Source organism: Pediculus humanus, genomic scaffold (genome assembly GCF_000006295.1).
Source record: "Pediculus humanus corporis 1103172107582 genomic scaffold, whole genome shotgun sequence".
In the NCBI taxonomy this organism is placed as follows: Eukaryota; Metazoa; Arthropoda; class Insecta; order Psocodea; family Pediculidae; genus Pediculus; species Pediculus humanus.
Genome location: NW_002987196.1, coordinates 111,320 through 133,434, shown reverse-complemented (window position 1 = coordinate 133,434; position 22,115 = coordinate 111,320). Strand labels below are relative to the sequence as shown.

General features: G+C 29.9%; 5 protein-coding genes across 5 annotated transcripts; 1 reads left to right on the top strand and 4 right to left on the bottom strand.

The window, feature by feature from the left end:
- Positions 1 to 175: 175 nt before the first annotated feature.
- Phum_PHUM225080 (uncharacterized protein) lies at positions 176 to 5,140 on the bottom strand (the record flags this gene model as incomplete). The annotated part of the gene is made up of 3 exons (XM_002425820.1): positions 176 to 2,675; positions 4,053 to 4,479; positions 5,026 to 5,140. 3 exons carry the CDS (start codon positions 5,138 to 5,140, stop codon positions 176 to 178), a joined length of 3,042 nt encoding a protein of 1,013 aa, XP_002425865.1.
- A 202-nt stretch (positions 5,141 to 5,342) lies between these two features.
- Phum_PHUM225070 (uncharacterized protein) lies at positions 5,343 to 6,898 on the top strand (the record flags this gene model as incomplete). Its single annotated transcript, XM_002425819.1, has 6 exons — positions 5,343 to 5,599; positions 5,683 to 5,895; positions 5,973 to 6,125; positions 6,203 to 6,457; positions 6,540 to 6,678; positions 6,758 to 6,898. The coding sequence occupies 6 exons, from the start codon at positions 5,343 to 5,345 to the stop codon at positions 6,896 to 6,898; spliced, it is 1,158 nt and encodes a 385-aa protein (XP_002425864.1).
- A 437-nt stretch (positions 6,899 to 7,335) lies between these two features.
- On the bottom strand, positions 7,336 to 9,987 carry Phum_PHUM225060 (uncharacterized protein; the record flags this gene model as incomplete). Its single annotated transcript, XM_002425818.1, has 8 exons — positions 7,336 to 7,557; positions 7,649 to 7,837; positions 7,925 to 8,113; positions 8,185 to 8,279; positions 8,417 to 8,560; positions 8,643 to 8,856; positions 8,940 to 9,071; positions 9,436 to 9,987. The coding sequence occupies 8 exons, from the start codon at positions 9,985 to 9,987 to the stop codon at positions 7,336 to 7,338; spliced, it is 1,737 nt and encodes a 578-aa protein (XP_002425863.1).
- Positions 9,988 to 11,365: 1,378 nt separating this feature from the next.
- Positions 11,366 to 14,043, bottom strand: Phum_PHUM225050 (uncharacterized protein; the record flags this gene model as incomplete). The annotated part of the gene is made up of 6 exons (XM_002425817.1): positions 11,366 to 12,393; positions 12,461 to 12,560; positions 12,632 to 13,026; positions 13,231 to 13,421; positions 13,501 to 13,684; positions 13,935 to 14,043. 6 exons carry the CDS (start codon positions 14,041 to 14,043, stop codon positions 11,366 to 11,368), a joined length of 2,007 nt encoding a protein of 668 aa, XP_002425862.1.
- Positions 14,044 to 17,842: 3,799 nt separating this feature from the next.
- Positions 17,843 to 19,564, bottom strand: Phum_PHUM225040 (Homeobox protein TGIF2LX, putative; the record flags this gene model as incomplete). The annotated part of the gene is made up of 4 exons (XM_002425816.1): positions 17,843 to 18,134; positions 18,221 to 18,365; positions 18,465 to 18,744; positions 19,226 to 19,564. The coding sequence occupies 4 exons, from the start codon at positions 19,562 to 19,564 to the stop codon at positions 17,843 to 17,845; spliced, it is 1,056 nt and encodes a 351-aa protein (XP_002425861.1).
- Between the last annotated feature and the right edge of the window lie 2,551 nt (positions 19,565 to 22,115).

Sequence of the window (22,115 nt, the reverse complement as noted above, 5' to 3'; positions counted from 1 at the left end):
ACTGCCGCCAATTTAAAAAAAAAAAAAAAAAAAATGGCTAAATGACTCAACGTTTTTCGTCGAATCATATTTCAAAATGAATTGAATCGTACCTGAAACGAAAGGAAAAACGTTGAGTTCGCCGCCATTTTGAAAATTTTTTTTTTTTTTGAAATGAGAGTGACGCGTTGCCAACTTACTCGGATTTGTCGTGTTTATCGTTTTGAATTATTTTTTGTTCGACGACGTCGAAATTTTCTTCTGCTGGTTGAATTTTAAAATTTTGTTTTTCCGTCGGTGTCGCGCCATCGTAAAATTTTCCTTTGATTATTTTCCTCTTCGGTCTCACGCTACTCGTTTGTTCTTCTTCGTCATAGTCTTCATCCGTTTCGTCGTAAAAAGTGTTTTTGTAATCGTCCATGTAATCGTAAAATAAAAAATGAATCAAATTATTGTCGGCGACATTTTGTTTTTCCGTCGTTTCCGTCGCGACACTCGTCGTTTCCGTTGAGTAATAATAATTTTTCAACACGTTTTTTAAATCTTCTTCGTTTTTTAATTTCATCAACGGAAGCATGTCGGCGTTGACGTCTTTCGACAAAGTCAACAATTGCGGCCAGTAATCGCGAAAAATTTGCGAAAGAATTTTCGAATCTTGTGCGTTCATTTTGCCATTTCGCAAATCGTCAATTATTAATGGAACGGTCGAAACGACGGAATCTATTGACACGTTCGCGTTCAAAGTTTTCCCTCTTAAACTTTCTAAATAATTTGAATTTTCACGTTCGGTCGTACTCGTCGGATCGTTCTCTAACGTTTCTAAAATTAATATGTCGGATCTTCTTTGATCTTTCGATTTATCGTCCGGATTTGGTGTTTCGATTTCGTATTTCGTATTTGACTCGGTGTCCCTCACTGTCGTAAGCAAATTAAAAAGAAGAGGAGAATCTGTGAGTTCTTTAATCCATTTCGTACTTCCGGTGTTTTGTTCTTCCGTAGAATGAAATGGTGTCGTTTCGGTGATACCATTCGTCAGGTGAAAGGTCGATGGTGACGCGTTCGTTGTTTCCGTTTTAAAAGATGGTGGTGGCGTCGTCGTCGTCATCGTCGTCGAAGGATTCGATGTCGAATGCGTTGCGTCCGATTCCGTTTCGAAAACGATGTCGTTTGGAATATTTGAAAAAAATACGTGTTCCTCCATAGTCGACGGACGAACGTCGCGTTCGCCCGATGATTCTTTCAAATCGTTAAATTTGAATCCTCTTGTGAAAAACGAACGGGGTTGCGGTTCCGTGTTGTAGTTTTTTGTTGTTGTTGATTTTGTCGATGGTTCCGTGAGAAAAACTTGCGAATTAATTTTTCCACGATTCGAACGTGGCGTAAGAAACGATGACAAAGTCGTACTTTCAGTCTTCACGCCCGTTTTCAAATTTAACGGTTCCGTACGGTTTTCACGTTCGACATCGAATTCGGTCGACGAAATTCGTTTCGACAATTCATCGTTTAAATTACTCTTTGCGGAAGTATATTCCGTCGTTGAATCGACGGTAATTTCCGGTTCCGTCGTCGTAACGGTCGTTTCGAAATTTAAAATTTTTGTAAATACGGAATTTTGTAAATTGTCGCGAGATCGTGAAAAATTTTCAATTTCAGGACCATCCAAAAAATCGAAACTTTTCGATTTAAAACGAGTAGTCGTCGAATCGTCATCGTTTTGCCTTCCCGTTCGATCGGAACCGTTCGAATTAATCAAACCGTTAATAATTGTTTTTATGCTTTCTTTTAAAAAATCTAAAGAATTTTGAGAATATGGCGTCGTCGCGATGTTTAATTTATCACCTTCCTGTAAATATTGATTTTTTATCGATTCCAATTTATGTTTTGTCGTCGTTGTCGTCGTCGATTCATCGTCCACGTTCACTCCGACATTTTCTTCGATTATTTCTTCGACTTCGTAAGGTACGAAAATGGTCGGTCTTTTGCTCGCCCATGGAAACGGAGAAGAAATCGTTTGAGGTTTCGGTTTTAATTTTTGCGAAAAAGTCGTATGTTTTGTATAATTTCCGTTTCCGATTTTATTCGGCGCGTAATTAAGTCTGATAGAATTCGAATTGTTTTTGTTATTAGCAGTTTGAAATGAGACAGTCGAATCACTTCCGTTTTTTTTCGCATTCTTTTGTAAATTAACGAATGTGTCGTTTCCGGTAAGATTTTTCATTACTTCCGTCGCTTTATTTTTCCCACTCGTTCCCGGTCTTTCCAATTTTCCGATTTTTTTCGAATCGTAATTCAACAAACCGTTTTTATTTCGATTTAAATTATAATTATTATTATTATCATTCGTAACCGGAAATGTATAGTAAATATTAGGTAATTCTACATGTTTACCGATGGGAGTCAAAAGAATTTTCTCGTTGCCGTTTCCGAAAAAATTAATTTTCTTATCGTCATCCGTTTGAGGTTTTTTACCGTAATAATTTTTCTGGGGGGCTTCCCTGTACGGCATTTTTCTTTTCGTTTCGTCGTCACCTTTTCCTTCTCCGGTTTCGTAGATTTTATAACTCGAATCGTTGGAATTTTCCAAAAAGTTTTTCCAGACTATGATTTTCGAGACTCCGGGAGATTTTGCCGCCGGAGAAACGTTTGATGGCGTAAAGAGTAACGGTCGTAACGGAACGTATGCGTAACGAACGGAACTTTCTAGAAAAAAAAGAAAAAATTTATTTAATTTAAATTAAATCGAAACAAGCTAAACATTATCTGGTCCCCCGTAAAATAACAAAAAAAAAAAAAGAAGGCTTACCTGTTGTGATGATTACGGTGGTGAAAAATAACACAAAACACGAAAAACGTTTCATTTTTTTTTTAACGGAAAAAAATGTACCGAACGGAACGAACGGTTAAAAACAAATTCTAATTCTAAAATGTCGTAGTCGTTGTCGTCGTCGTCGTCGTCGTCGTCAACGATTAATAATTAAAAATATTTCATTACGCGAAATTAAATTTTTTTTTTATAAACAAAATCCACGACGCGTCGGCGATTTAATGATTTAGTATTATTATTACTATTATTATTTTTTTTAAAACATCCGTGATGCGCGAACGTTACGCCGCGAACGTTAAATAAATAAATGAAAAAGAAAATTTTTGCGCGTTAAATTTAAATCTTAAATAAATTTGACCCGAAAAAATTTGTTGTTGTTGTTGTCGTCGTAAAACGATTGATCGGTGTTTGATTCGATTGTCGCGAATTTTAATTATGAATGGATTCGACGACGACGACGACGAAAATAAACCTTTTCGTAGAAAAAAAGGAAAAAGGGTTCGTTCTCTCATATTTAGCATTCGACCGATACCTTTAATTTTTTGCGATTGATGACCTTTTCGTTTCGACAAAAGGTTTTTGTTATAAATTTATCGTCGGAGGCAAAAAAAAAAAAGAAAAGAAAGCGGGCGGGCGGGGGGCGGGAGGGGAAATAACGGAATTTTCTTTTTATAGCGAAATAATAATAACAAAAATTATAATAATAATGATAATGACCGAAAAAAAGCAAAAAATTTGACCTAGAAAATAAACAATTGTATTGTTACCATCATCATCATCATCCACGTCATCGGCATTCAGTCATTCATTCATTCAATCATTCAGTCATTCATTCATTCAATCATTCAGTCAGTCATCCATTCATTCATTGGGTACCGAATAAATAAATCGAGAAGGCAGTGCGTGGGTTTTTTAAAAAAAAAAAAAAAAAAAACGATCATCGTTAATATGTAACAATAATTAATATTATTATTATTATTTTAAACGTGAAAGCGAACGCAAAAATTTTCTGGAAATTCCAGAATTCCAGGCCGCTCGAACGGAAGTTTTTGCTGTCGTTCAGGTCGCTTAAAATTTGCTGTTGATTCTTTTTTTTACGATTTTATTAAATTCGTTAACGCTTTTGTTGTGCTCCCTTAAAAAATCATCATGGCCGTCGTTTCGAATAAGTTTTAAATTTCCCCTTATTACGACATTTTTTTTAACGACTCCAGGTTTTTCGATTTCATTCGACGAATGATTCTTCGACGACTGGAAAATGTCGTCGTCGTCGTCGCGGACGTCGTCGAAAATATTTTTTTTGTCGTTTTCCGTCGGTGATCGTTTTTCAACGACTGTAACGTGAAAAGTATTTTTCCTTAACGATTTAGAAGGGATTTTATTCACGTCGTCCGTCGCAGAGGAAGTGGATGAATTTTCTCCTTCTTCTTCCGGTAGCGGCGAATCGTTTACAATCGGAAGTAAAAAAGTCGTGGAAGAAGAATCGCCGTAGGAGAGACTCGTCGCCGTGTTGACGGTTTTACCGAAAACTTGAAACGAATGAGCGGAAACGATTTTTCCGTGACCCAATTCGAAACCTTTTTTCGACAAAATGGTTCCCAATTTTAAACCCGCGAGAAAAGCCGTGCCGGAAGGATGGATTTTCGTTAATAATTTTCTTGGTTGTCTCGTACGTCCTGGATGCGACGGCGACGACGACGACGACGATAAATTTTTCGGAAAAAGTTCCAGAAAAAAAATTTTTTTATAATTTTCGTTCGTTGAATTATTATTATCATCATTCTTCGCCGTATCGTTTATCACACCTGGGAAGAGGGAGAAAAAATAGATTAATAATAATAATAATAAAATGATGGATTTTCTTAAAATCCGCTTTTTATACCTGATTCTAAATCCACGATAAACACGGTCACGTTTCCATCGTCATCGTGAAATTTAAAATTTATAAAATTTTCAAAATCTGAAAAAAAAAACAAAACAAAAATTTTATAAATTTTTAAAAATTTAAAAATATTAAAATTTAACGGTTTAAAATTAACGGGGTCAATTTATTTTCTCTTGTTTTTTTTTGGGGGGGCGGGGTCAACAAACGTCGTGGCAACAACCTTTTCAATTAAAAACAAAAATTTTATTTATATACGCGAGATAAAATTAACAGAATCGCCATTTTTTTTTTGGAAAATTTTACCCGACGGAAAAAATAAATATGGAAACTCACATACCTGTCGTTTCGTTGTTATTATTATTATTATTTTCCATCGTTTCGGATGATTTTGTCACGTGAAAAAAATTCAAATAAATTATAACGGAAAATTGTAAAATTTTAACGAGACGCATTTTTTTTTTTACTATTGTAAAAACGTACGAATAATAATAATAATTTTCCGGGTTTGTTTTTAATATTTATTCGTTGTCGTCGTGTGTCATACAGGAGCCCTCATTTTTCCAATATGGCGGCACGAATTAACGGTTGCACGCAACCATTACCTTCACATTGCACAATATTTAATTGATTTTTTGTCGATTTGCGTTCCAGTACATGCAAAATTGGTTGATGGCGAAATACGCGTCGGCGGTCGCTCTTAACAAAGCACTGGAATCGAACAGGAATTTTTACGGTTTGTGCGTTGCTTACACGAACATGATCGACGTCGCTTATCACTACAAGGATTTAAACACTTGTGCTAAAATGGAAATATGCGCCGTGGATTTGTGTAAAAGATGTAGGAAAAAAATAATAGAAGTCTACGAATTGGAAGCCATAGGACGATTGTACAAAGTTATTTTTCAAGCGAGGTATTTTTAACAAACGAACAAACGAGCGACACAAACAAACGGTTGTTGTCCACGTTTAATCGTTTTAATTGTTTGTTGTTAAGGCACATGAGAGCGGAAATTGAAAATGCCGTTTTCATCGGATTTCAAAGTATAAAAATAGCAACCGTCATACGTAGCACGTCACTCAGATTGGATTTAATGCCGGATTTAATATTTGCATTAATACAATTGAATAGATTATCGGAAGCCGTGTCTTTGCTACAAGAACTCGAATTCATGTCGCAAGTCGATTCCGATAAATCGAGCATAATATGGTAATGGTATCATTATTATTATCTCCTACTCCTACTCGTCGCCGTCGCTTTGTTGTCGTTACCCTTCTTTCTTTCAGGTATTATGCAATTTGTTTGGATTTTCAATTGGATACGGGATATACCGTGATACCGTACGAAACGTGTCAAGCATTCGTTAAAGAAGAAGAAAATTTTGCTTCGATACGTGACGTTTACAGCAAACATCGTTTGTTCACATCTTTGTGGTTGTGGTGAGACAATTTTCCCTTTTCCGTACTTTTGTTTCAACGGTTAAAAGTTGATGATAAACGTGTCGTTATGCGTACAGGTCGATAAGACACAACGAATGGGAAGTTTCGAAATCGTATGGGAACACTTTAAAAGGATTTAAAATATTGGACGCGGCGGAAACTCCCTCGACCGTTTTTACAAGATTGAAAAGGTTGGAAGGAAATCTTATTTCTCTCGTGCATCGGATCGATACGAAAAACATACACGCGGTCACGTCTGCGTATTCGGATGTACACGCTCTCATGGCGAAAATAAAAAAAGATGTGCAAGTCGTGAAAGTATTGAAACCGAGGTAAATCCATGGATCGATAAATTGATTTATTTCCTTTTTTCCTTTTATTCTTTTCCTTTTTTTTTTTTTTTTCCTTTTCAAGGTATTTACTTTTGAAAGCTTACTACAGACAAATAAAATATCGCGACAACAGTTGTTTTAGAATATTAAATCAAGCTCGTAATATGGCTGATAAAATGAAAGATAAAAACACGCACGACTGGATAAATCATCTGAAAATGGTACAAAATTTATTAATACGAACGAAAGGTTGGATTCATCGATCGATTAATTATTATTATTATTATTATCATCGTTTAGGTATGGAGTAATACCATATCCCCCATTCAACGTGATTTTTGGATCGAACATTGTCGATATAATTTAATTGATTGGCACGAATCCGATGGACAAACGAAAAAACAATCCGTCATGTATTCTCTTCCACTACCGAAATTTTAAAATTTTCCTTTTTTTCTTTCTTTTATTATTATTATTATTTTCTTTATGTGATATTGCTGTAGTGCTGTTGTATTTTTACTGTTGTTGTAAAAGACTTTTCAGTGTGAATAAAATCAAAATGATTATTATTATATATACTAAAAAAAAAAAATTTTTCAATTTATTTCACGTCAAATAAATATTTTTTTTCTTACGTTTAAACTCTTAACAATAATAATAATAATAATTTTTTTTTTCTACGGTATTTATCGTCTGCTTTTTTACATACTCGGTAATAATAAATTAAATAAAAAATTATTAAATTAAAATTAAAACAATCCGTACGAACGTACGAACGAGTGAAATTTAATAATAATAAAATGGATTCCCTGAGAGTGTCCAATCTGAGTGATTGATAATAAATTGTGCGCGAACGTTTCGTTTAAAAAAAATTTTTTTCACGCGTTCGGTTTCCACAAACGAACGCATTCGATTATTAAATTTAAATGATTCATCCATTTAATCATGTCTTTATTCGATTCGGCTGAAAATAAAATTTCTTCTTTATTATTCGGTGGTCCCGTCACGACGACGAACGAATGTGGTCGAATGCAAACTTCCAAATCGGCAATTTTGACTTTTTCCGTGCACGAGGGCAAGTGCAAAGAATACACTGGAACCTGAAAGAGAAAAAAAGGTTTTTCATTTATACAGTTGAGAGTTACGAATTTTTTTTTTTTTTTTTGTTGAGATTTTATTTTTCCCCCGTACCTTATTATTTTCTTCGTCTTCCGGATACAACCAAGAATTTAAATAATATCCGCTTTGTGAAAACCACCATCTTTGCCAACAGGAATTGTTGAAAACGTTTAAAAATCCAAACGCATCTTTCGTCTCCACGTTGAAATCCGTTTTCAAATATAAAACCAAAGCGTCTCTCATCACGGGATGTTGAGGAGGCTAAAACAATAATAATAATAATAATAATCAACATTTTTAAATAACCCGGTCGCGCGGTGAGTTGGATGGGGGGGAGGGGGTGCATACCTCGGAAAATTTAAGTACGCATTTGTCTTGTTTACGATTCGATACGTTTTCCAATTTCAAACGTGTCGATGCAACGCATTCGAAATCGTGTTTTTCACCGACAGAACTCGTCGTTATGGTTTTTTGTAATGTGTTACCCGCCAATTCTTTGAGTTTTTTCATCAAAAATATTTTTTTAGGTTCTTTTCCCTGAAAAACGACGAATCATTATTATTATTATTTTTTCGAAGAGTTAAAGGGGAAAACCGTTCCCAATTCACCTCTTTTCCGCGGCGTTTGTACAATTGTATGTTTATGACAAAATCCTTGTTTAAATTTTGAAATTTCATCGGTTGATCGAAATAAAGTTTTCCATCTTGTTTCATTAAACTCGTGGAAAATTGTACGTTTTCCTTTTCCGTCGCCGTGCAAACAAACGATTCGGAAACTAAAAATAATAATAATATTTTTCCATTTGCTTCCTCAACGACATATTTAACAATATGGACGTACCCTTGTTGAGTGTGACGTCATCAACGTAAAAAACTATTTCCCTGATGGTGACTTGACCGTAATTGTCTTTAAAACAACCGTTCGCAGTACCCTGCGAACGTTTTAACCTTTCCATTTCTTGCAAGGCTGCATTCAATCGAAGCCCTGAAATAAAAAAATTCGTTACAATCGAAACCCCTCCCTCCACATTTTCGATTTTTTTGGAAAAAATGAAAATTTTTTTCACCCGACAGCAAAAGAGTTTTTTCACATTCGAAATATTCAACATCCATTGATTTTTTATTCTTCGACAGCGTCATAGCTTTTTGAGCTTGACGAATTTTGGCTTTTTGTATCGTAGCTTCCATTTCTAAAAAATCAAGTTTTTTCAACAGTAAAACTTTTTCATCCCCTTCGTCGACGTCCGTTTCAACATAATCGATCGTAGTTAAATTTTTATCCTGGAAAAAAAAAAAATAAATCCAATCATTACATCTCGTTTTACATTTTTTTCTTCTAGGTATTAAAAAAAAAATACTATTACGTTTCTTGCTAGCCTCGTTACGGTCCTGTAACTTTCCAATGAATGAAATGTATGATTTAATGGTTTTGCCAACGAATAATGCGAGGGTAAATCAGCTTCTATTTCTTCCAGTAAATTCGATGTCGACAGACACTGTGTGCGTTCCCAAAAAAAAAAAAAAAAAAAACAAAAATTAATTTGATTCTAAAGTTCAAAACATGAAAGTAAAAAAAAATAAAAAATTTTTTATTGCTGTCAACTCTTTGATAAGCAAAAAAATTTAGGCGTAAACAAACAAACAAACAAACAAACAAACAAATAAATAAACATTTTTTAAAGCTTTAAAATTTAGCAAACATTACATTTTAGTAACAATAAAATTTTATTGTTAAAATAAACGTATTATATTTAATAATAATAATAATAATAATAATAATAATAAATTTATCATAATTTACGACTTGATTTCATAACTCATTTTTTATACTGATAATAATAATAATGATAACGAAATTACCAATTTCGATTGTTCTAAACTTTTACAAAATTCATATTCGGCAACATCGTTTAAAACGTTTAAAGATTTCCAATTCGATTCTTTTTTTCTAGAATTTAATTCTCCATTTTGTAATTTTTTTTCCGGTACTATTATTTCAAATTCTGATGATTTCGAATAATCGTTTCGAGATGTTGTTGTTGTTGTTGTCGTTGTTGTTTCGATAACGTTCGTTTCTCCGTTCGGTGTCAATTCGTAAATTTTTGCAAAAACTAATTTTGGCTCATCTGGATCTTTTTTTTTTTTTTCTAGAAAATTTTCCGAATCCGTCGTATTGATATCGACTGGAGAAATACGTTCTGGATAATTCGAATCTGTTATTTTACGATATTTTATCGGTGTCGAATGTTTTAAATTAAAAGGCGTCGTGTTATTGTTGAGAGGATTTTCATTTTCTTTATTTTTATTAAGTCTCATGCTATCTCTTGACAATGCTTTCATAACACATAAATTCCTTGCTCTTTTTTCCGGTGTCATTTTATTGAAAACTTGATCGTGAAATCTGTATACCATTCGCTGCAACAACAAAAAATACAAATAAATTTTAAAAAATTTTTATAATAATTTCCTCATAAACCATTTGTAAATTTACTTCATAAAATTTTTAACCCCCCACCAAAAAAAAAAAACACAAAATTAATTTTTTTTTATTACTTTTATGTACTCATATTCAATCCATAAATAAATATCAATTAATTATTTGTTAATTTTCATCCTAAAAAAAAAATTTAAATTAAATAAATTTAAAGAAAACTAAAATCTATGTCAGTATTACTAATAATAATAATGATTACATATAAAAATTTATTAACTGAATAAATACTTAATTTATTGCTTTTTTTTATGCAACACTGAATGATTTTACAACATGTAAAACGGTTAAACATTCCAATTAATATATATAATTAATTAAATACGTGTTAGAAAAACTTTAAGACAAGTTAAAACATGAAAATAACCACCTCCAAAAACAAATCCATTTCGTATTCCTTAACTACTTGTACACACACACATTTAATTATATTTAACGTTAGTCCGTCCGTTAGGAGTTTTATTTAAAACTGAAAAAATCAAATTATGATATTGTTTTCATTTAAATGAAACCAAAATAAATTTTGTTTACCTAATGATTCATTTATTCCGATAATAATAAACAATTCAAAATATTTTGATAATAAAACAATGGCACACACCACCACAGTTCAAACATTAACAGGCAGTTACGATTTTTACAACTGGCGACAATATTCTCCCTTTGTCGGATATCGTTCAAATACGTTCTCGAATTCTTTTGAATTAGTAACCGTTTTTAATTGTTGTGTGAAAAGTGTAATGGAAAGAATTCAAAGAATAAAAGTAAGTTTTTATATATTCATTTTACTTTTTATTAATGGAAATTATTATTATTATACTTTACTACTACGTCTTTGTTAAAAAAAATGTTAATATTTACTTATTATTCGTGAAATAATGAAATAAAAGAAATTTATAAATGGCTTGATGTAATTGAATGATTACAAGTTTAAGAAAACTTTTATAATACAAAATTTCTAAAATATATATTTATAAACGATAAAATATAGTACACGATTGATAAATTTGAAATAAATTAATTTATGTAAATAATTTAAATAATAATATTAATAATAATATTGTAAAAATCACAGATTTGATAGACGGATTCTTTTTGAATTTGTTAAGAGTATTCCATAAACAATTATATGGATTATATCCATTCTTTATAAATCTCTAGTTTTTGAAATATTGCAATTAATTATTCTAACATTTGAAAATGTCTTTTTACATACGATTGATAGCAAATAATGATTAAAATTTTGTACATTACATATACATTACTTAAAAATTAAAAATGATTCGTCAGCCATTTTCTCTAATTATGACCCTTCAAATTCATTTTTTTCATATCGTTATTCGATGATTGTATGTCACGAGTAAATGACATGTCACGATGGTCGTCAAAATCACTTCTCGTTATAGGCATTTCAATATAAATTGTAGAATTATTTAAATTTTTAGGATTTGTCACGGTTTGAGATTTAGACGAAGGTGGTGTGTTATAACGAATTTCGTCAATGGTGGCAACCAGAGCACTAACGCGATCGTTTTTATATTTTTTTTCTGGAGTTTTTTGTAAATTGTCATTTACGTTTTCATAATCGTCGTTTGAACTTTTTACTGAACTTAAAGGATACGTTATTGTTAAGGTATCAATGGAACATTTTTTAAAAATATCATCCAATTTAGAATCGAAGGAACAAATTTTACTACTGTCGTTTGACATTACATTCGAATTCATTTCACTAAATTGTGACTTTTTTAAAAACGATGAATCATTATCCGATTGATAAGATTCAATTTCTTCTGCTTTTTGTATTGTGCTGAGATTTTCATAATAAAGAGGTGATAAAAGTCTATCCTGAGTATGAACATTATAATTTAATGTGCTTTCCGAATATGTTCTCGGTGAATGTGCAAATTCAGATAATTTTGCCAAATCTGATTCTGAACAAATGGGTTTTCGCTTGTTTAAAAATTGTTTTTCAGGGTTTTTCACAGGAGAAGATTCCCAGTTTTTTTCTTCTTTGCTAACTTGATTGTCAATTTTTTTATCAAAATCCTTGAAAATTTTAAATTGACTATCTATGCTTTCTTCGTTTTCCTCAGTGATAATAATTGAGTCTGATGTCGGACTGACAGGATCAAAAGAATTTTTTAAATTTGTTTGTTTGTTAAATGAAACGGTATTTCGAATTTCGCTGTGCATTTGTTTTAAAGACCAAAGAGTTGTGGGCAATTTAAAAAAATTTTTTTCTTGTTGAGGTGTTCGATGTTTAGATATGCATGTTATACGTCCTGATGGATGGTTAAATTTATAATAAAACAACATGCTAGCTGTACCTAAAAAGTGAAATGAATGTTTATAGGAAAATTAAAGAGTGTTCAAATCACACAAGCATTTCCTTACCAATTAATGTTCCGCCAATAATTCCAATCACACCAAACATACTAAGTTTGTATGACGAGTTGTTTCCAAATGTCAAAAATAATATCAAACAAGCAACATTCTAAAACGATAACAATTAAAAATTACTTTTTTATTTTTAAGAGCAAAGTATTTTTTTAAAAAATTATTCACCTCTGTAACAGTTATTAGATAGAAAGCAAATAATCTCCAACGTGATCGTCCTTCTTGTAAATTAAAAAAACAAAAGCAATAAATAACTCCGACAACCATGTTGTAAATTTTTTCTTCCCAAAAAGATTCGCAAAAATCAGTCTTTTGACAGAATATCCAAATTGTCATGGCTATCCAATGAATAGTTAATAATAAAAATATGTAATTTCCAAAATAATAAGCACCTAAAACAATGGCAGTTATTCTAGCAGCTAATGTTCCAGTTCTCCAAATTCCTTGTAGTAAAAGTCCTTTCCAAGTGCTTGAATTTTTTATTTGTCTTGCTTGTCTTTGAGTTTTAGTATACATGGCTAATGCCCAAGCTAATGAAAAGAGAGAGGCTATTGCAGATACGGCTAAAATAAAAAAACAAATGAAAAATTGAGTGAATGATTTTTTTCGAAATGAAATCATTGTTATGTCAAATCTTATTTTTTTAATGGCCTAAATCCAAAATTTAATCTCTGATGATTTAAAGTTTATTTCACATTTTATTTATTTAAACATATTCAATTTTATTTATTCTTAATATGATTAGTAATTAAAAAATCATTATTTACCTGTCCAATTTTTCCACTCGTTTAAATTTGCAATTAGATAAACTTGTAATACAAGTTGTGGACTGGATTCCAAAAATGATTCAAACAAATGCAACATACATAAATCGCTTTGTTCCAGATAAACATTTAAAATATTTGAATTATTTTTAGATTTGTAAGCGTTTATCCCTGCTTTAATAATCCATACATGTCTGAAATCAATTTAACAATTATTTTAATAAAAGTCAAACTAAAATAGTTAAGTTTGATGAAATAAATATTATTAATGACCTTTGAAATAAACCTAATAGTAAAATATGTAAAATTAATATATATTTATTGGATGAATTATCATTAAGGTGCCATCTTAAACTGAAAAAATTCACTATTATGGAAGGCACAAATATAAAAACTAGAGTTACGATGGCCCACGTTAAATATCCTTGATTAAAATAAAACACAACTAATATCAAATCTGTAAAAAGTAAAAATTAAAAATTTTTAATAACAGTTCACAATAATGATTACAAATAATTTTTTTTACATTTACTAAAAAATTTCACCTGTACAAATATCACATAACATTGAAATGCAAGAAAAAATTAATATAATTAAATCAAACGCTGTAAATGAAAGCAAACCATCATTTTTCTTTTTCATATTAATAAAAACCATAATTTTAATGTCGATAAACTATAAATGTACAGTAAAGCAAGCCAAAATACCGGTTGGCATTCTGTTTACACTTTTAAAATGTAACGGATTTTCGTAATAGCCAATCAAAAGACGAATTCTCATTCGGCCATTATGATTTTTCGACCAATGAGAAAACATTTAGTTATTTCAAAAGTGATTCGATGTAATTTGGCAGTTAATCAAAAATCGTTTAATTTTTTCTAAAAAAAAACAATTCATTTCAACAATTAAGTGTAATTTATATGAAATATTTGTTTTATTTTAATAATTGATTTAGTTTAACGTATTTAATGAATTCAAACGAGGCGTTAAAGGTAAAAAAAATGCATAAATCAAAAACGTTTTTTTTTTTTCAATGTAACATTTATTATATTTTTTCCATAGTTTTCAAGTAAAACAATTTAAATAATATATATAAACACATTAGGTATATTTTATTTTCTCTTTTTATGAGAAATTTCACACGCATTCATCACCAATTATTCACTTTTTTTTTTTAAATATAATTGTACTCTGATATGTTTTGTTTAAAACTTAAAAAAAAAAAAAAACTGTTTTTAATTAATGTTCATATTCACTCAAAGTACCAACTAAAACAAATTAAAGTTAATATTAATTTTAACATTTTTGTTTTTTTTTTGTTTCCTTATTTATTTTCCATTTTACAATCATAATAAAATATACTATTATTATTATTGAGGCATAATTAGCACATCAAATTACATGAGCTCTGTTGAAAAAATACAATTAAAAATTTTGTTAACAGCAATAACTGCCTTCTTTGAGATCACAATATGATTATTAATTAACTCTTGCATTTATTTATTTATTATTAATATTTACCTTAAATGGCACTTTGAACAATGTTTCAAATTTTTTTTATTTATTTAAATTATTTACTCTGCCAATTTAAGTTATATTTATTGCCATTGTTAATTTATATATAAATTACAAATGTTAAATTCCATCATCATTAATTTATAGATTGCAATTCACATTTATTCACAATTATTGATTCCCATTTAATTTTAATTTAATTTTATTAAAGCAATCATATCAAATATTATCTATCAATCAATCAATCATTTTACCTGTGCACGTTATAATTTTTAATTTTGTTCAATCTGACAATAATAATAATAATAAAAAAACCGTTTTAACCGTCAAATTAAAAAAAAAAAAAATGGAAGAAAGAAAGAAAACCATCGAAATTTTTTTTATAACACGTCATATATCATATAAAAAATTGAAAAAATATGACAGTAAAATTATTTAATTTAATTTCTTTCTTTCTTTTATTTATTTATTTATTTAAAAAAAAAAATTGTTTAAAAAATTTTCCAATTTAAATAACTAATTATCGTTATTTTATTATTATTATTATTATTTATTATTAAATTTATTTAATATAAAACAATTAAAATAACGAACAAAAAAAAAAAAACGATCACTAAATTTTTCAACACGTATTATTGATTAATAATGCACGTGCAAAAAAAAAAAAAAAAATTCAAATTAATTAAAAATGATGATAAAATTTTGATTTGATTTTTTTTTTTTTTTTTTTTTTACAAATACATAACCCTTAAATACATAATAATATAATATAATGATAATAATAATAATCATTATTATTTATTGTTGTAAAAAAAAAAAAAAAAAAAAATCGAACAAAATAAAATTAACGTTTTTTTCTATCTATCTTTCTTTCTTTTTTTTTTTTTTTATAAACAACTAATCACGTAGGATTAACCTATAAATTAAACTCTTAATTAAATTAAAATTTAATAATAAAAAAAAAAAAATTTGGTACAATTAAAAAATTAAATTTAATAATAATAATAATAATAATTATAATTATTTAAGGGTGAGAGAAATTTTTACATTCTCGTACTTTCATTTATTTATTTATTTTTTTGTTTTTTTTTTCTCAGGACAACCACAAAGTTATGGCACAAACATTCGTAGAAAAAAAAAATATATATATAAGTATAAAAACAAATTTGATTTTCGTCGAAAAACGTGCTGCTACCACGCTTGAATTTTCTACCACTACATTTCGACGACGATTTTTACTACAATGTTAACGAGTAAGTTTTCTTTTTTATTAATTCATCATTATTATTATCATTATCATTATCATTATTTTACTTTACAATTGATTTCGATTAATTATCATTATTTATTGATTTATTTACTTTTTTTTGTGATTATTTATCATCGTACCGTGAGAATCCGTTTTGATTTTTTTTCATTTCCGCTTTTCCGATTTTCCGCTTCCGGAAAAACAATTTACATTTTATTGTATATATATTTTTCTTATTCACACTTATATTAAAAATGTCAACAAGAAAAAAAAAAAAAAAAAGAAAAAAAATCACTTTTACATTTTTACAACGTATTTTGTGATCGATTTCAATGTCACGCGCGTATTTTATGGGGGGAGGGGTAAAAACAATTTTAAATTTAATTACTGCTACAATTAAAATAATAATAATAATGATAATAAATTGTCAAGATTAATGAAAAACGTTAATTTTTCATTTTCTATTTAATAGAAAGAAAACAAAAATTAAATACATATATAACATTATAATTACGCGCGTTTTTCGTGTGTGTGCGCGTTTGAATTTTCGTCGTAATTATACGCACAACACACTTTAGATTTTCTTTTAATAATAATAATAATAATAATAATAATAATAATAATAATAATAAATAACGATTTAAACAATCGACACAAAACGTTTTATTAGTAATTTTTCGTTTTTTTTTTTTTTTTCTATTGATTCTTTTTCCGATTCAATTTATTTATTAACAATTTATTTGTTTATTTATTTATTTATTTAAATTTTAATTTAATTTAATGATAAAAAATTAATTCATTTAAGTAGAGTCGAAAAAAAACGATAATTAAAAAAATATAAATTTTAAGATTTTCGTTTTTATTTTTATTATTTTTTTTTTTTATTATGACATCATTAACATTTTCATCACACGTTTTTTTTCTCTATTTATTTAAATTATTATAACAAAGAATGTCAAATTCACTTATTTATTTATTTTAAATTATTATTATTATTATTATTACGTAAAATTAAGTTTGTTTTATTTATTTATTTATTTATTTTTATTGCAATACGCATGTATTACATGACGTGTGTTTATGTTAAGTGCGTGCGTGTGTGTAAAAGTGTTTGTACGTGTGTGTGTGTGTGTGTAATTATTATGCCCTTTCCTTATGAGTTCTTTTTTAAAATTGAACGTTTTTCATTCGAACACAATTTTTTTTTTTTTTTTTTTCGGGTATTTTGATTCGTGATTAATCCAGAAAAAATTAAAAAAAGAACTTTTTCTTAAACAAACACATTTTTTTTTTTTTTTACCTGTTTTAAAATAACAAAATATAATGATGCAATAATAATAATAATAAAAATAGTAAACGAATAAATTGATGAACATAATAAAATCAGTAAACAATTTAAATCACTAATTAAAATAACGAAAGATAGAGAGAGAGAGAAAAACTATGTGTCTGTCTGTGTGTATGTATGTATGATATTTGTATATGTGTGTGTGTGTATGTGTGTGTTTGATTCACTTCACAACATTTTAGGCAGTGACATTTCACTCATTGAAAAAAAATCAATTATTTATAATTTATGCCATATAAAAGTTCACAAAACGTGAACGCCAAGTTTGCATTCACAAACGAAAACAAAAACAACAACAAAAACAACAACAAAACTATTTTTTTTTCTTTCTTCCTTTTTGTTTTCTTTCTTTCTTCCTTGCCATTTTTTTTTCGTAATAAAATTTATATAAAATATATAATTTCATTAAAGAAATTTTTTTTTTCTTTTTTTTTTTTTTTTTTTTTAAAAAAAGCAGAATAACTAACTAATTATTAACATTTTTTCAAACGTTTCAAAATGTATTACGCTTGCTGGACAATATGTCGTTGATCGTGTTCTTGTTCTTGCTGTTGAATGGCAACCGCTGCTTCTACCAATAGGTATAAACATTTGAATTTGTCTTTGTCCTCTCCTTTTTCCGGAGGCGTGGGCGGAGGAGTTTCTTCTGAATGTGAAAAGTCTTTTTTATAACCAGTGGTTGTTGATAATTCGGATTTTATGATTGAAGGCTTGGATTGCTGAGCCTGAGGCTGACACGATTGTTGATTTGTCCAATAATCGTGTCGCGGGCTGAACACTTCTTCCGGGGTATCCCTGTAAAAAAAAAAAAAAAAGGATATTTTGGATATTAAGGATAAAATCTAAAAAGAAAAAAAAAAAATTACTTTTCGTTCTCTCACCTTTTACTGTTGGTGTGCGCACCACAGTTTTTACCGCAACCGTACCTGCACACGATGACACTGTGCCACGGTTGCCTTGCTTCTTCTTCGCTAGGAGAACTGCTTTCGTAGTCTTCTTCGCTGCCGTAAATAATACTTCGCGTACCTAATTAGTTAAGAAGACGGAAAAAAAAAATATATATTAAATATATCGGAAAACTTCCGGAAAAGCAAAGGCAAATTAACCGAAGACTTCTTTACTGACTTCTTTCATCGTAATCTTGACCGAGCATGAGACGATGATGATTGGATTCCTGATCGCCGGATGCTTTTTCAGCACTACGAAGATTCAGCCAAGAAGACGAAGATTTCGTCCTCGAATTATAGGCACCAGAGGTAACTGAAGACGCATGTGATTGGTAAGTCGGACTGGCAGAAATTTTTTTCCCCCTACGGGAAATGGTGTAATGCTGCGGATCGTGACCTTCCCTTCGTATCATTTCCGGCAGAATTCGACGCCTTGCATTTATAAACCAATTACACACCTGAAGAAAATCATATTTACATTAATTTAATTTATCCTTCGAATTTAAAAATTTTAAATTAAAAAACAAAAAAAAAAACACGCAAACATTTTTGCGCACGAGTCACATTGACAAGGCGAAACAACAACAAAACAAGGAGGAAAAAAAAAAAACAAAATATTTTTTTGTTTTTGTCTTCGATTCGAAGAAAAACCAAAAACTTTGCTTGCTCGTACTGCCGAGATTGAAATTAAAAGGAACAAACAAACAAACAAACGAACTCATCTTCAAAAGCAATGAATTAAATGTCTACTTTTATATAAAAACTCGCATGGCGAATATTCGCCATTACAGGTGTTTTACACCTGTAATGAAACGAGTTTTAAAGACGTTGCGGCGGCTTCCTTTTTGGTTTAGCCAATGTTCAAGAACCGCAGAATCACAACTTAAAAAAAAACTCAATAACAACAACAACAACAACTACAAAGGAAATTATACGAACCTGAAGTACAGTAAGCTTAGCTTCCTGAGACAAGGTAAGCTTTTCGGCGTCATTCGGATAAGCGTTGTACCTGTGCTCGTAGAGCCACCTTTTCAATATTTTAACAGAATGCTTGGGCAAATTCCCTCTCCTCTTTCTCACGGTCGTGTTTTGCATTTGTTTAACTCTGGAATTTGACAATCTGTCTTCGTGTTCCAAATCGGATCCGGAATCTGGATCATCTGTGCTGCTGCTCGTCGAAGGAAATCTATTTCGAGCTGGATGAACGAAGAATGGAACAAGAAAAAAGAAAAAAAAGGAAAAAAAATTAGAAAAATATATAAAAATGAATGCATACATATATACAAATAGAATTTAATATTATTTGCTATCGCGACATTTAACATTCACACAACAACAACCAGCCTTTTTTTTTTTTTTTTTACTTTATTTTCATTTATTTTTCTTGACGACTTTGTTTTTGTTATAAATAATTTCGACGCACGAATAATAAATAACGAAATTTATTTGAATAAATAAAATATATTTATATTTATATATATAAATATAAATATGTTTTCGACCGTACCGAAAAAAAAAAATAATAAAAGATGCCAGATATAAAAAAAAAACTTTTTCAGACTAATGCATTTTAATATTGTTTTTAAGTCAGTCAGTCGGACGAAATTTGGCAAGGAAAAGAATTTTTTTTTTTTTTTTGTATTCAAATTACAAAAAAAAGCTAAAAAGCTAAAAAGCTTCTTCTTTGCCTGACCAACCTCCCTCTCACTCACGTCTATCAGAAGAACAGGTAAAGGCTAAACATTAAATTCGACAAAGAGAGCTTCCATCTTGCATTTCTTTCTTTCGTTTTCTGGCTTTCTTTCCTTTCGTCAATGGGGTCGAAAGTTCATGAGTGCGTGTGAATGCCTAGTTAAAAAGAAAAACTCGTGGCAGCGGCGGCGGCAACAGCAGAATTTTATTGTTTTTTTTTTTCTTTTCTTTTCTTTTGCTTTATTTATTAATTTCCTCATTGTTTACTTTACTACTTTTTGATCGGTGCCAGAATTTTAAAACAACGGTTTCGGTTATTTTCCATAATGAAAGAAGCAAGAAAAAAAGTTATGCAATTCTACTCGTTTCGAACGCGACAAACATTTTTTTAAAAAAAAAAAACCGTTAATTTTCAGGGTGTTCGCGAACGTTTTCAAAAAAAAAAAATTAATATTATTTCTCCGTTTCCCTCTCTCTCTCTCATTTTTGCCTTTATTAATGCTTTTTTTTCTTGACGTTTTCGTACACGTTTACAATTAACGACGACAAACGACCATTTTATATATTAAGAGTAATAATAAAAAAAAAAAAAATTAATTTTATCGTTGTCTAGTTTTCCGACCGGTGACGAATTATTAATGACGAAAAATTTTATAGGCGCACGCACACACGCACACACACGCATACACACGCATACGCACGAAAATATGTTCCAACAAAAGTTGCTTAATTAAATTTTTTTTAAATGAAATTTTAACTTAACGTAAAAAAAAAAAAAACTGATTTTTTTCCCTTCGGGGTTCGAAGAATGACCCGGCGGGGCAATCATCATCATCATCATCATCATCATCATCATCATTATCATTATTATTATTATTATTTTATAAACAGCTGCAATAGGAGCGACATCCACGGTTGGCGGCAGCGGAGTCAGCCAAAAAAAAAAAAAAATTAAAATTTTTTTACCATTTTTTTTTTTTTTTAACATACACACTCGCACGCACGCACACACGCATAAAGCAATTAATTTCACGTGATTTTTTTTTTTTCCCTTAAGGGAAGAGTAGAGGACAGGGACAAGGGGGGAGGGGGAAAGGAAAAATGTAAAAGACAGTCATGGGTTTTCAATTAGTAACGCGACCTCCTCATCGGACAAACAAATGCCAAAACTGACTTCCATCATCCTACGCGCCCCCCATCCGCCAGTTTTTCTTTCTTTCTTTAACCGCAACTGTTTCCGCCTTGCATGTTATTTTTATTTCTTTCACCCACGCCTTCGATTTTCCATACGTTATTCGTTTTGCGACATTTTGAAAATAAAGAAAATAATAAAATAAAGCAACAAACAAAACTTTAAAAAAAAAATTTTTTTATTGTTCGCGTATCGCGCGTTTCGATTTTTTATTTTTCATTTTTCCCTCCGGAATTTATTCCAGAATTAAAAACCTGATTCGAAAATGACACATTTTCCCGTATTGTCTCTCTCTTTCTCTCACTCTCTATTTTTTTCTCTTCTTCCTTCGCTTTTCAAAAAAAAAAAAAAAAATTCTCGACTCTTCCCACGGTAAATAATTTTTAAATGCATTTTAACTTTTCACATTTTCCCCGCATTTTTTTTTTTAAATGACCAAAATCGTTGTTTCCTTCCACGCAATCAATAATTTCACGTTTTTTTTTTTTAAAGGCATTTGTAATTGAATACATTTTCTATTTTTCACTTTTTCGTTCGTTTCAAAAATCGTACACCCACGCCCCCGGTACCGGTTTAGTTTCCGGTTTGTTTTTTTTTTACAAGATGGGCATATCTCCCCCTTTCCCCCTCGATTTCTGCTAAATTTCATCCCCTCTCCACGTCCTACTACTACTACTACTATCGCCCCCTTATCATTTCAGAAAAGCGACAACGCCTATTTGCTATATATCATCAAACTACTGTCGTCTGCTTTCTCAAGTCCAATTTATTTATTTATTTTTTTTGCAATAAATAAAATTTCTCGTTTTGAATAAACAATAGCAAAACAATAACAATCAACAGCAACAACAATCGATCGATTGATTTTACCTTTTATCAATAATTTTCTTTCACGAAAACAAACAAACAAACAAATTTTCGTTTTCTACTTATTTTACGGGGGTA